Source organism: Notothenia rossii (assembly GCF_949606895.1).
Source record: "Notothenia rossii genome assembly, chromosome: 7".
In the NCBI taxonomy this organism is placed as follows: Eukaryota; Metazoa; Chordata; class Actinopteri; order Perciformes; family Nototheniidae; genus Notothenia; species Notothenia rossii.
Window position 1 is genome coordinate 73,043,680 of NC_136905.1, and position 13,333 is coordinate 73,057,012.

Sequence of the window (13,333 nt, forward strand, 5' to 3'; positions counted from 1 at the left end):
ACTTCTTTGTCCTTTCCCATAAACAAATATATATTTCTACCAGAGGTGACATTTTGTTTACCCACTGTTTCACCACATTTCAATACTTATATTCTAAGCAGTCAATTAATTCAGTAACTTAAAGAAAAATCCAAGGAGAGAAGATATTCTGATCCCATTTCAGCTTGTCTAACGAATACTCTACATGACTTTGTTCCCTTTCTACTGAAATGCAACACTGCCTTTTATTTCACTACCTTTTTCCCAGAAGCGGGGCAAAACTGAAAGGGTGGACCAAAAAAGAAACATCTAGAAAAAAGGAACATGACAGCACAGGAAACGACAAACCGAACATTATGGGATGGGATTTTTTGTTTCTTGGGAAAGCTGAAAATGCAAGCCAAAGCATCAGGTCTCCACCATCTTGTGGCTTCCAGCGCCGTGCCAGCATCCATCCTCTGCAGTCGTCCCTGCTCACACTCAGGCACATACAACACACACAGAGTTCTTGTCCCATATGCAAACTGACGATAACCCCCTACATGAAGATGTGGTTGAGGGATTTTGATTGGACTGGGGCCCTTTATTAACTACCATTTATGAGGCAGAAGAGCTTTAAACCCATAAGCTCTAACGTCAAGTGCAAGAGAGAGGGGATTTTTTTTTTTCCTCTTCTCTCTTTCATGGAGAGAACAAAATGTACTAAAGGCAGGCAGGAAGAGTGGCTAAAGCCCTAATGATAGTGTGTGTGTGTGTGTGTGTGTGTGTGTGTGTGTGTGTGTGTGTGTGTGTGTGTGTGTGTGTGTGTGTGTGTGTGTGTGTGTGTGTGTGTGTGTGTGTGTGTGTGTGTGTGTGTGTGTGTGTGTGTGTGTGTGTGTGTGTGTGTGTGTGTGTGTGTGTGTGTGTGTGTGTGTGTGTGTGTGTGTGTGTGTGTGTGTGTGTGTGTGGACTTCAAGCTCAGTTTGCTATTGGTAGTTTAAGATAAGCTAAAGCCCCTCTGCTCTTCTAGTTCAACTTCTTTGTCCTTCCCCTCCTCTTGCATGCATCACAGTTGTATCTGTCTAGTCTTCATTTTCTCAAGTTTATATTTTTTGGGGCATTTTATACCCTTTTATTATTAGTGATGGGGAAGAGAGTCAGGAAATGTGTTGGATGAGAGGAATGACATACAGTGAACGCTCTGAACCGCCGGGAATCATACTGGGACTTCTTGCTGCCATCGGCATTTTTGCCCATGTGGTATGCACCCTAACCACTGTACACATTGCCAACCAACGCCACTTATATCAAAGGGATTCCAAAGCAGAGCCAGTTTAGACCTGCAGATGTAGGCATTCTGCTGTTGCCCAAAGGAGGAAAAAAAAGTAATGGCTGCAGCAGCTTTTACACTCGCACCTGCAGGGAGGTGTTAACTTACAGATACAGTGTTTTTTTACGTTTGCCTTGTACTTTTTCCAGAAAGTTTCAGTTAACAAAACCTATACATTTAAAGTGTAAAATATGAAACCTTAAACTCCAATTGTAACACTCCCTGAAGGCAGCACATCGCAGAAGCTGTTACATTCCTCACACGTCTACACTATTGCTGCCGATAAGCGCTCTCAGTGTCCTGCTTCTCGTAACACAACAGTGGGAGTGTGAAAGGTCAAGAAGGGGAACTTCCTCTCCAGATTTCAGGAAGTGTAAGGTGCCAGAGTCAAACAGTGTTGAACTGAGAAGTCCGTTTTAAGCTGTTTTCAGTGTTCTCTTAAATGTATATGGCATTGTGAGCTTAGTTACAGATGTTTATCACGTTAAGTAGTAAAGACAATGGCAGGAATGCACTCTGTTAAATATCTGACTGAAGTCAAATCTAGACCCAGTAATGTCCTGATTCATTTGAGTCTGAACGCAGACTAAAGCAACACATTTAAACATTTTTATATACTCCCTGGTCCCTGGTCTCTTTGCCATGAAGCCCTGCCAATGCCCTGGTTAGGAACGAGCTTCTGCAGAGAGAGAAATGTTGCGAGAGCCGTCAGTGGCCTGTTAAGAGAAGACGAGGCTGAGCGAGGGTCTGGCAGTGCCCTGGTTAGTCCGTCATTAGGAATGTTTCTGCTTGAAAAGGGGTCGGTCCCCCTATTTCTCGCTGCTACAACCCCCTCCAGGTTTTCCATAATTATAAAACAACGCACCAAACAGGGCAATGAAACTGTTCACTTTGAGTTCAGAATACCTCAGTTACACTCCTCTTTTACTGCGTATCCTTCCCTCCATCCCCTCCCTTCTGGACGCTCTCTAATCTGTTCTTTTCCAACACACTTCACACGTTTTTTTTTTTGTCGTACCACAGTCCTGAAGATTAATAACACATCAAAGGAATACAGGAATATTATAATTCATTAACACTTATCTATGTTAAGAAGTTTGTGGTCAAAGACTAAATACTCGAGTCCTCCATCATTTCTTCCACTCGAGTCTACCTCCCGTCCTTTTCCCTCTACCGCCTTGTTGCATCTTCTTGTTTCTTCTCTCCTCTTTTCCTTTTCAGCAGCCATCCTTTCTTATTCCCTCCTCTTGTCCCGAATGTAGCTAATGAGGCCACGGCTAAGCGATAAGTGAATCAGGTATGTTGATTGGTTTTGGCAAAGGCGGGCTGTTGCCAGAGTCGCTTTGCACGCACCGCCACCCCTTTTTAAAGCGCCCACTTGGCCGTGTTGGTGTGCGTGTCTGAGAGAGATGGAGGGGAGAGATGAGGGAGGGAGGTAGAGAGCTGGCAAAGAAATAAAGGGAAAATGAAAGAAGAGGAAGGCAAAGCGCCAAGACAGGAGTAGCTGGACCTAACGAAACACCATTATTACCAACGATGAGACCCAACCAAAGCAGTTCAGAATGAGCAAAACACCCAAAACTAAAATAACCATAAATCTCTCAAAGGTAAAATAATGAAGACTGAACATGAGAGATGTTTCACTTTTCAGTGGGTCAGAACATTAGGAGCTTTGATGTCCAAGGATTCAACTTTATCTCATGAGGCACATTATCTAAAAGTTATTCTCTTAACCTTTTGAGTGGTTGCATTTTTCCAGAACCGCTTAGTGTTAGTGTTGTGTGAAGAGTTGTCATGAAGGCTGTAGCTTTCTAAATGTCTTTGTGCCAGTAAGCGATCGATGCTTTTAATGGATACATGGGGATTTTCATAGTATCTTTTACGTTGCTGGAACAGGATCAATCCGTACAGGTTTGGATCACAGCGACCACCTCAAGACAATGGTGAAAAATTGGTTTACATTTCCCTTAACAAGCCACAGCTGGGCAAAATGAAAAATGCAACCCAAAATGACTTTATTGACTAAGGTGTCTTGGCATTCAAGTGGACAGCTAGGCTAGCAGTTTTCTCTCTAACAATTTTCCCCATCTGTCTTTTTCCCTCTGCAGTCCATGTACTTTGCAGTATTTCCTCAAAGCCTTGCACTCTACTCACAAGATTACCAAACCACTAGACCTCATGAAAGTAAAGAAGAATTAAAATGCTACAACTAAATGCTTTGAGTTCACATTGTGCTTTTTCGAAAAGTAATCGTTGCCATGTTGACTTTCAAAGCCTATTGCCTTGCTTTATGTTTAACAAGACATTAAATGAATTGTGGCAAGTGTGGTTTGGACTTTTTACGCCAAATGACACCATAGAATATATATGAAACTAAGCTGGAGTAAACCATAATGTCAATTTACACCTTGTTGTATACCATGTAAGCTCATAGATTAAAAGACTGTGTTCATTTACTGCACTGGTTGATGTTTTACTGCAGTTATTTAACGTAAAGGAAAATGCCAGTAGTCTATATTTGTAGTGGTTTCTAGCATCAGAGGCAATCTTTGAACATGGTACTGTAGACGAGGGGAGAGAAGATGTATGGAGCCGGTCGATAAGTGATGATGTGTGCAGATGTTATGTCCTACCCTCTGGTCGATTTTCCCTCGTGGTCAGTGGGGGGAGCTCAGCAGAATTGAGGGGGAAGGGGAGTCAACGCATTTAAGAGAGCACACTACCTGAATCATGCATGAGACAAACGATTATAATGCTAAATTGTGCCAATTACTCCTGTTCTCACATCGCCATGCTCACAAAGTTAGTATTAAATTAGAATAGCTCTAAAAAGTATATAATCCAATCACTGGTATTATTGTAATGATTAACAACGCAAAGGGACAATAAAGCTTCAATATTCTTGATTACCTTTATAATGTGGCTTCATTGTCTGATCTTGTGTAATTTATTTCTGCCTGATTGGTCTCTGTACAGAGTAAGCCATTTTTTTTATTTTATTATATCTGTCCCGTGGGACCATGTATGGACGTATGATGTTGTTAATGGGTTATGTGAAGGAAGTGTGTGTCTTTGAGATGTGCTGCTGTCAGCAGAAGCAGGCAGGCCAGCATTAATCAATGTTGGATACAACAGAAGGGAGACGACAAAGTGTGTGTCTGTCTATGTGTGTGCAGGCATGTTAAAACCCCAATACTCCTCACACATGTTACCAGTGCCCCCATGTTATGCTTATTTTTTTACTTTCATATCATTAGGATTTAAAAGAACAAATTCCTTGTTACTTACAATTGTTTTAAATGAATCCATGTCTTTGTTTTTGGCAACTTGTGTTAGTCATATGGTTTGTGTCACAGCAATTAGATGGTGTGCAATCCTTCCCCCCACTTACTCTGACTGGGCTACCTTTTGAGAATGTAAATGACTGTCATTGACAAATTAGAGATGACTAAATGGTATTTCCTCTCTCCCTCCTACAGATGACAGATTTGTCTGCTTAACACGACTCTGAGGGAACTTCAAAGTCTTAAAGGGACAGTGACATACACACCAACGAGAGAGAAGAGGATTTCCCCAAGAACTCGAGTGCTAGATAAACACTACCACACAAATGTGGACCTCCAAAAACAAATCTAGTCAAATAATCTGAAAAAGAAAAAAACACAACAGATAAAACACAACATTTTATAGCCATGTCTGACCATAAAGACATGACACATCGCCACCTGCGGCACAAGCTGCAGAGTCTCGGGCGAAGATTGGATGAACTGGAAGAAGCCACCAACAAACTGCAGAAGGCTGAAGAGGAGCTCCTCGACCTGCAGGTCGGTACTGGTTTACTTCAGATAGTGGTTTTGTTATTGTTTAGATATCGGAAGCAATGAGTGAAAAACGTTGGAAATAAAACTACACTACATGAATAGATGAATGAATAGTCTGAACTGTATCTCTCCTCTACAGGACAAAGTCATCCAGGGTGAAGGCAGCAACTCATCCCTGCTTGGAGATGTGGAAGACCTGCGGAAACGTCTCCTAAGGATCCAGGGTAAGGACGAGGAGGTACGCAAAGCCGAGGATCTCTGCCGCACAGTCAGAGAGAAACTGGAAGAGGAGGAGAGCCTGACACAGGAGCTAAAGGAAGAGATTGAACGTCTTCAACGGAGGATGGCTGACCTGGAGAAACTGGAAGAAGCTTTTGGCAAATGCAAGTCTGACTGCGGCCAGCTCTGCCTAAGCCTCAATGAGGAAAAGAACTTGACCAAGAAGCTCTCGTCTGAGTTGGAGGCCCTCAAAGCACGTTTGAAGGAGGTGGAAGGGTCTGAGACAAAGCTGGACAAAGCAGAGCAGGCTTTGGCCGTGGAGCTTGAGAAACTCAAAGGATTCACCCAGAACTTCTTGAGTGAGCGTAAGAGGCTAGTAGAGAAGCAAAGGGAAGACGAGAAGATCATTCTAAAGCTGACAGAAAAATTGGAGCACCAGAAAAATCGCCTCGGTATGTCGGCAGACCCTGGCCGTGCAGATTTCATGAGATCACGAATTGAAGATGAGCTTTCATCCACAGGGCTCCTCACGAGTAAACTGGCTGGACGCAAGAAGAGCCTGGAGTACTTGAAGCTAGCTGATGACAACATTGGGCTCAAATCTGAGAATGAGAAGAACAGCGGTCTCGAACAGGATGAGGACAACAAAGTAAAGGAGCTAACGCAAGAAGTAGAGAGGCTGAAGAACCGTCTTAAACAGCTGCAGATAGTGGAGGGAGATCTAAAGGACTCGGAGTCCAAAAATGGCGAGCTTAATGAGAAGTTTCAGACGGAAAGAAACCGGGCTCGCCAACTGAGCGAGCAGGTGGAACAGCTCATGGCGCAGCTGGGCGGAACTGGAAGAAATGGAACCAGCAATGTGGATAAACACGGGAATGGAAGCGCTAACATTTGCCCTGCTAAGGTGCTGGAGAATGGCAAAGCTGAGAATGAAGAGATTATTGCGAAGGGAGGTTTCAGGCAAGAGAAGCCGAAATATAGGAGTGCCGCTACTGTCTCAGAGCCAAGTTCCCCTAAACACAGGATCAGGGATCTCTCCCCTCAGAGTAAGAGAGAGACCAAGTTGAGGAAAGATCTGAGCCACTCGGAGGAGAGCTCACCTAAATCTGGGAGGAGAGCCCTCAGTCCTGCTCACAAGAGTCGAAGGACACCCAGAACCCCAACTACTGCGATTTCATCTGGTAATGGAGTAGGACGAGGGACTGAGGGAAAGATAAGAGGAGCCACACCCTCTGCCAACACATCCTCCAGCGAAAGCAAGAAAGCATCCGTTCTTAGTCGCTATCCTCCAGCAGCTCATGACCCGAAGCCCCTGAGGACTGCTCAAAAACAGACGGATGGGGAGAATAAAAAGAGCAGAGTAGAAAAGGTTTCGAAATTGTACGTAGGTAGCGATAGCGAATCAAACAACTCAGACGTAGTGCCTGACAATTCCACTAACATCAACAGTATCTCTGCTTTAGAGAAGGACACAGCGTCCGCCTCAGATCAGGAATCAACAGACCAGGTTCAGGAATCTGTCTCTGTATCAGTCGCCGGCACCCTGTCCAAAGCCAATGGATCCTACTCGGCCCTCCGATCCAACGTCACTCCACTGCTGTCCAACGACCAGGGATCAGAGGGTCATTCATCTGCCTCCGAAACAGAATCTACTGGTTCAAGGCCATCTGAACCCGAGCCTATAACTGAGGTGACTACAACAACTGTAAGCAGTAGGACCTCAACCTCCAGATATCCCCGACCCTACCATGCCCATGACTCTCATTCGGAGGGTTCTTCTTCCAGGGGCTCGTTCGATGAGGAGCTCCACAGATCTCTGTTCCCTGAGGTTGGCCAACTGGGGCCAGCACATACTGCATCAGGGATTGAGATCCAGCAAGTGTGCAGCCCACGCGAGGCACTGAGGTCAAAAGCTGTCATCAAGCCTGCGATTGTCGAGATTGACAGGAAGGAAGTGATGATGTCAGAACCTTTGTCTACAAATGGCAAGCCCAAAATCTCCACCAAACCTATGGTGACCACCACCAGTAAAATGACCAGTAGTATAACCATCTACCCCAATGACCCAAGCTCTTCCAGAACCAGCAGCCGCCGCAGCAGCAGTGTGTCCAGTGAACACATGCCGATCAAAGAACGCCACACCTCCACCAGTAACATTGTCATTGGTAAGTGCCACATGAGGCTGTCGTGTTTAAATGAACATTGTTATGATATATGATTCAGTATTTATTACTACTGTCAGCTTGTTGCTTTTATAAAATGTTTTACTTATTTTAATTCATTGCCAGGCCCCAGCATTGAGCACCATGGCAGCATCTCTGTCCCGTATGAGATCTCCATTCCCAAAAGTGATATCACCTTGCAGACGTGCCAGGAGGACCAGGACTATGGGATGGATGACATGAGGGATTCCTCGTTCAGGTCCAAACACCACAACAGAGTGGAGACCACCACCAGCCACCTGAGCAGACAACACAGCAACTTAAGCCTTCAGTCTCCGGACATCACCTCTGCAGATTTTAACGACACAGAGTCCGGCTTCGAAAGCAGCAGCAACTGGAGACACCAAAGACAAAACCAGCACTCCCAAGAAGAACCAGAGTCAAAGAATGTGACTGTGAGAAGCACCTGGAAGAACCGGAGCCCAGCGTCTGTGGAGGAGACAGGCCAGGGAAGAGGGGGTGCAAGGACGATGGCTGACGGCGGGTTGGAGGAGGAAACAGAAACTGCAACAACATGGAGGGCTTACCGGGCAACCACCTTTGATATAGAAGAATCGATTAACAGTGGAGCAGGCGCTGGTGGGAATGCTGAGGCCCAGAAGGGATTTAAGCCGACCCCTGCAGAGGTGAGCTACAAAATAAATGTTTAAGACGGATGATTACATTCTTTAAAAGTAATGAAAAGGTTAATTTGTTGCCCTGTTCTGTTGCTCCCTGTCCCAGGTGTACATGCGTAGGATCAACAGTGGGACTGCTAACCCCAGGGAAGTTGATGAATCGGTGCTTCGTCGAGGAAAATGTTCAGAGAGTCCCACCATGGAAGCACGAGGCCTGGGAAGGACCGTCCCCCACACACCTGTTATCGCTCAGTCCTGGGGCCGATCCTACACACAACAACCACAGGTAGGACAATCAACTGTGGGTTTTCACACCTTTCTGCTCACACAAGATGTATTCTCTTCAGATGATGCAGGTAGCTAGAAGGTCAAAAATATAGAAGGACATTCCACTTAAAGAAACTAAATCACTTCCAAATTCATTCCTTCTAAAATTAGTCTTTGTTTCTGCTTTTTGGCATCAAACAAACATGTGGCTGGGCTATCACTGCAGAACGTGGCTTTTAAAATACCCTTCATTGCTATGCAGGTGAAAGCATTATCCGTACCACAAATAGTTTTGTCTTGCAGATAAAAGTCCAGAAAGTACAACCGCAGGGCTGAGCTCCTGGTGAGTCCACTTTGCATGAGAGCTCAGCTTGTATTTTTCCCTGACGCCAGGCTCTGAGACTTCAAGCTTAGCACAGCAGTTCTGTAGGCCCCACTCCCGCTGCCCCAGTAAGCACAAAGCGAGAAGGGTGGGACAACAAAAAGAGGGAGGATGGAAATGAATAAGACCTCAACAGGGGGAAAAGAAGGTTAGGAAAACCTCAAGGAGAAGAAAATAGCTTTCTTGTATTTAAATGAGCCACCACAGTCTGTGTCCCTGCAAGGCAGCATTGCTATTCTACGCAAACATTCCTGAAAACAACAGTTTAAATACTCATTCCCACAAAGTCAGTGTATAAGATTAATGCGGGTTTGTGCATTGATCCATGCTTCATCTATTTCACACTGTTCAAAAGCTTATGGCTTTTAATTTGAGTTATTATCTGCAATTAGTTATTATGAGATATTTTGGTTATCTTAATGGTCGAGCAGAACGTTCACCGCTGTCAGCACAACCTGCCAAATATCTCCTGCAACACTTAAGCAGGCTTTGGAGCTACTTTATAAATAACAAATTCCTGTGCAAAGAGCCAAAGTGAGCCCACTGACTTAATGTATGCATGCCATGCATTAACATGTAGGATTGTGTGCAGAGCTACAATTCAATTAATGGAGTGTGAACGTTTATAAAAGTCTTCAGAAAGATTAGGTGATAACTACTAATGGGCTACAGTATTAACTTGTGTGTCTAATGGTATATAATATATTGTCAAATGGCTGTAGTACTGCTTACAGAGTGGGCTCTGTGGCTACAATAACATGTCAGTCTGTCAGTTTGACAAAGTATGCTGGACTAAAGGCCTTTTGGTAAAGTCTCTGTTTTCTCCTACAAATAAACTGGAAGTTGCCAAGGAGACAAACACACACATGCTAGAGTGTGTGCTATCTCATCTATCATCTAAGCTAACATTTGCGAACCAGGGTTGTCTTGACTATTTGTATTGCATTAATACAGCACACAGTGGTCTGCTTCAGAAGATCATCTTGGAGGGATAATTATTTTTTTAAATCACAATATACTTCAGCTATTGTTTATGCAAAAAAATGGCTTGAATGCTTTATTCAGAGTCTAAAATATCCTGCTATCCTTTGTTTTATTTCATAATCAACTGAATATCTATGGGTTTAGGACTGACAATCACCTACACATACATCACCAAGACTATGAGAAAATGGGCCTTTTTTAAACTTTTTTTTTTATATTTTATTGGCCAAACACATCTTAAAGATAACCAGGAGGTAATCGGTGATACATGTAACCATTAGTTGCCTTTATCACACACACACACACACACACACACACACACACACACACACACACACACACACACACACACACACACACACACACACACACACACACCAACCAGTGTGTTCTAATCAGTGCAATGTGCCACGATAATCATGCATAGAAACATACCGCTAGGCGCGTTCACACCGGAGTACTTTCCCCCCGTACTTTTCCCGTTTAGTTCCGTTATTAGTAGTACCCCTTATGTCGCGTTCACACCAAAAAGTACTTAGTGCCGGGAACCTTTACCCCCATTTTTAGTGCCTGCTAGAGAGGTGGTACCAAAAGAGTACCAATTTCTATTGGCTGGGCGAATTGCAAACCACGCCCCGTAAAACTCCGCCATTGTATTTGCTGGCATCATTAGCATTAGCCCCGTGCACTAACGGAGAGAGAATAAGTTATGGCAACACAAAAAAAAACATCGGAGCGGTGGAGTGATGAGGAGGTGTCGGCGTTCTGACGATTTACTCGTCCGCCAACTCCGGAGACTTCCGGTCGTGAAGTTGTTTGCGGCCTGCCAGTAAACCCAAAGCAGAAGAAGACGAAGTGACGTCAGCGGCTCATTTGCGTAATCTTCCCTCTGGGAAAAGTAGTCCGGTGTGAACACGATTGGCACTTGGTGCCCTGGGGTAATAAGTGCCGGCACTAAGTATGGCAAAGTACTTGGTGTGAAAGCGGTAATGAGCCTGACCTTAGAGGTGCATTTGACTTGAGGGCCCCTCCCTCTAATTAGCCTCAATGGGCTTAATGTAATCTGTTAACACTGGGACTCGACCCTTAACGCCCCTTTTTAGCTCTGATAAAGACAGCTAGAAAAAGCATTAGGGGAAAGCCATCTTTGTTTTGTGTCTGACTCCTCCCCATCCTTCCTCTCTTTTCCATCCTAATTTGTCACCCTAGTCTTGACATGAACAGAGTGGCTTCAAGTTGTTTATTTGAGGAGCTCTGTCTGGGTCAGTGCCCACATCACTTCCACTGCATGGCCTTGTCCCCATTTCACATTTTCAGGATCGGGACTACTCCTGCTCTCCTCTTTCTGACCCTATCCCACATCAATCACCAATAGCCCTGGTCTTTGATGTGGTAAATCGGCCTTCCTTGTTGTCACCCCTTCAGTTTTTTTGTCAGTTATGTACTGGGTTATGGGAATTCCTCAAACCCACTTAGTTGATTCTGCGGTATGGTAAAACGTATTTGATATTTAATGCACAAACTGGTCACTTTAAATTTGGATAGCAATTATGAGCGAAAACTGCTTCAGTGCAAAAAGCCTTTGATTCATAAATGGGCTTTGAAGCATGTCTTGGAGCATAGCCGATCATCTTTGGTTTGAATTCTGAAAACATTTCAGTGGTCTGAACAGCGTCCATTTCCAAGAGGTTTGGATAAATACAGCTGTAGTAAGGACAGTGGGAGGCTGGGTTCAGTTTGTGAACGCTGTGTCAAAGGTTGACATAAGAAGTTTGTCTTATTTCAAGTTTGTAGATGGAGGCACATCAGTTGATGGAAGAGGAATTTGACATCTTAACCAGACTTCCCATTGATCTTTATTTCAGTACTTTCTTCATTACATTTGCAATCATCATGTGCAGATTGGTTGAAAGATGTGCATTTTTTGTATTCAAATGTGTCTCCTGTCTACATGAATTACATTCCTCTGTATGACCACTCAAGTCAAAGGATTCCCATTCACGAGAGGAGAGCCGACTGACAATCAACGATCGATAAATAGTCATTAAGGAGGAGACAACACTCCCAATACCTTTTAAGCCCCCCTGGAACGTCCTAGACAATTCGATAGCTTATTGATTAGCTTTCGTTTTAAACCTCATGTATAAATTATTGGGATGTTCTCTATTCAAACCCTCTTACGGACAGAGAATGAGATCTAGTGACAGGTCACGGTCGTTATCATCATGGTAAAAATCCATAGCTGCTGTTAAGCTCAAATGTTGCTTACGACGCAATGTTTTTTCCCACTTAAGTGACAGGAATCTCTTTGGTCATCAATATAGTTCTATCAGCCTCTGCTGCCCTTTTAGTATTTAGTACTAGTTCTAACTATATGTTCATGCTGAGCTAAGATGGGAACTGGGTCGATATTATACTTGCTAAACATCAGCATGTTAGCATTGTGATCATGTTAGCATCAGCCGACGACAGTATCTGGCTCAAAGCAACTTTGGACTTGAGTGCCTCATAGCTGTGGACTTGTTTAGTTATAGACACAATAAAGGTGAACTGGTAGCAGGGAAACGACATTTCTGATATGAATTCAGAATAACCTTCATAGGTCAGTGTTAAAATAAGGAGTGCATGCTCTCTGTAACACTCACTCCACACCTCACCGTACTGGACAAAAAACTATTGTAGTAATTCCTCCCCGCAGCCTGTACATGAATGAACCGTGAACTTATTTTTGGCTGAGCACAGCGGGGCCGATATGGCTGGTGAGTGAGATTCCAAAACATCCTTTGTTGACTCAAAAATCAGTGGTAGCAAGGTAAAGTGTGGGATCCGAGCTGTTCAACTATTCAGCATTCGCCTGATGTGACCCGCACAGAAACAGCCCTTTTGGAATAACAGAGGTCTGTGCAGCTGCTCAAGTTGGACTGTGCAATGTATTCAGTAGTGGAGCATCAGACAACAGACAAACTCCCCATGAAAAGTAATAAAAGAACAGCTTTTATAAATCATTACCAATAAACAGATCATCACCCGGGACGATCAAACACAAATATCACCAATTCAGAAACATTTCATCTGAAGTGTCAAGAGTGTTGTCTTGCTGGAGAGGTGATTTAAGAGTTTGGGTTGGCAGGACAGCATGATTCCTTTAAAATTTGGCAAGAGACCAAGGGCAGACAGATTTAAAGCGGGGATATAATTTCATCCGCAGATGCTCCGACACGCTACTTGTGTTATTTCAAAAAATGTGCTGGCCTTCATTCTGTTTCAGAAAGTGTCTGTTTTGTTTTCTAAGCGAAGACTTCGACCTTTATTAAACATTGAGCTTTCTTTCCCAATAAAACTACGTCTTCACATAAAGCCTATAAGACCCTAAAGGAAATGTTTCAAATTTTTTCAAAATGTGAAACGAGTATCCACCAATTGATAAACATCACATTTTTGTAGTGTAATTTTGGACCTGCTGCCGGCACTCAGTTAAATTAGATTTAAAAAAAGACTGGCCAGGAAATAGACCAGCCCATAGCGTGTTGTAA

At 43.8% G+C, this 13,333-nt stretch overlaps 1 protein-coding gene across 2 annotated transcripts in view; it reads left to right on the plus strand.

The window, feature by feature from the left end:
* Positions 1 to 13,333, plus strand: part of luzp1 (leucine zipper protein 1) — a 46,298-nt gene that overhangs the window by 24,180 nt on the left and 8,785 nt on the right. For both annotated transcript variants that reach the window (XM_079692656.1, XM_079692657.1), the window contains 4 exons: positions 4,768 to 5,112; positions 5,249 to 7,493; positions 7,617 to 8,176; positions 8,274 to 8,453. In XM_079692656.1, the coding sequence (XP_079548782.1) occupies positions 4,981 to 5,112; positions 5,249 to 7,493; positions 7,617 to 8,176; positions 8,274 to 8,453 (3,117 nt within the window). In that variant the 5' untranslated portion in view covers positions 4,768 to 4,980. The remainder of the gene's footprint in view (positions 1 to 4,767; positions 5,113 to 5,248; positions 7,494 to 7,616; positions 8,177 to 8,273; positions 8,454 to 13,333) is intronic.